Source organism: Bison bison, unplaced genomic scaffold, assembly GCF_000754665.1.
Source record: "Bison bison bison isolate TAMUID 2011002044 unplaced genomic scaffold, Bison_UMD1.0 scf7180017858866, whole genome shotgun sequence".
Lineage (NCBI taxonomy): Eukaryota > Metazoa > Chordata > Mammalia > Artiodactyla > Bovidae > Bison > Bison bison.
In genome coordinates this window covers 4912-5897 of record NW_011489438.1, presented here as the reverse complement: position 1 = coordinate 5897, position 986 = coordinate 4912, and the positions used below count along the sequence as shown (strand labels likewise).

General features: G+C 70.2%; 1 protein-coding gene across 1 annotated transcript in view; it reads right to left on the bottom strand.

Annotated features, from left to right (window-relative positions):
- Window positions 1–616: 616 nt before the first annotated feature.
- The window catches only part of LOC104980906 (kinesin-like protein KIF26A), a gene marked incomplete at its 5' end in the record, with an annotated part of 5158 nt that continues 4788 nt past the window's right edge, over window positions 617–986 (bottom strand). Inside the window, one exon of the mRNA XM_010829752.1 lies at window positions 617–864. Within this exon, the coding sequence (XP_010828054.1) occupies window positions 617–864 (248 nt within the window). The remainder of the gene's footprint in view (window positions 865–986) is intronic.

The following is a 986-nucleotide window of genomic DNA, read 5'->3' as shown; positions in this document are numbered from 1 at the left end:
CCAGGCTCCTGGTGTGGCCCCAGGATGAGGGGCGCCCCTCTCCCGGGAAAGGCAGGCACCGCCTCCCGAGCCTCCCTCGGACTGTGGGAAGTGGGCTCCACTGGCCCTGAAGGTCACCTGCCCCAGCCTCAGCTGGCTCCACAGAGGACCCCGCCCAGGACGGGTGCTGGGGTAGAGGGCTGGGGCGGGGGGCGGTCTTGGTGTAAAGCAGGCTCTGGGCCCCTCAGTGACTGAGGGAGGGGGGTGGGGAGGAGGGACTTGTGCACAAGGAAGGGGTCTACCCAGCAAGGCCCCCACATCACCGTGAGTTCTCCCGCGACCCCCAAATTCAGTGATGGAGAAGCAGCTTGGGAGGTGCCTGCCTGGGTCCCTCTGGGAACCAGACCTGACCCCAGAATAGACACCTGCAGGGAGTGGAGGGGGTGGGTGTCCAGAGTCCCCCTACCTCCCGGCCAACATGTGACCCCCATCCCAGGGGTCCCAGTGCCATTGACTGCAGAGAGCGAGGAGGCAGCCTGGGGCAGGGGCTTGGTACGGGCGCCCCTGTGGTGGACCGGGGTCCACAGGAAGGACCAGGCCCGCTTAAGGATGGGGAGGGGCCTGCACTCTGGAGAGCTCAGGGCCGCTGGACCCTCCTCTGGGAGCGGCCGCGATCACGGGGCTCACGCGTCTGTTCGGCTTGTGCCCCGAGGCCCACGGGGCCCAGCCCTGCGTCCGATGAGGGGAGCAACAGTGAGTCGCTCACCACACCCCCGGGGGCCCCCCGACGTGGGAGACAGGCGGAGAGCACACACACGGCGCCCCGGTCGGGGGCTGCACCCCGGGACAGCGAGGCCACCGAGCAGTGGGCCCCACACTGGCCGGCTGGAGTGGGGGTCCCAGGCATAGCATCCGCGAGAGGCCCAGCGGGCTGGGAGGGGCCTCCAGGTGCCCGCGTGGGTGCATGGGGTGGGGGCATCCAGAGGAGATGAGCGCGGCCGCCGGGG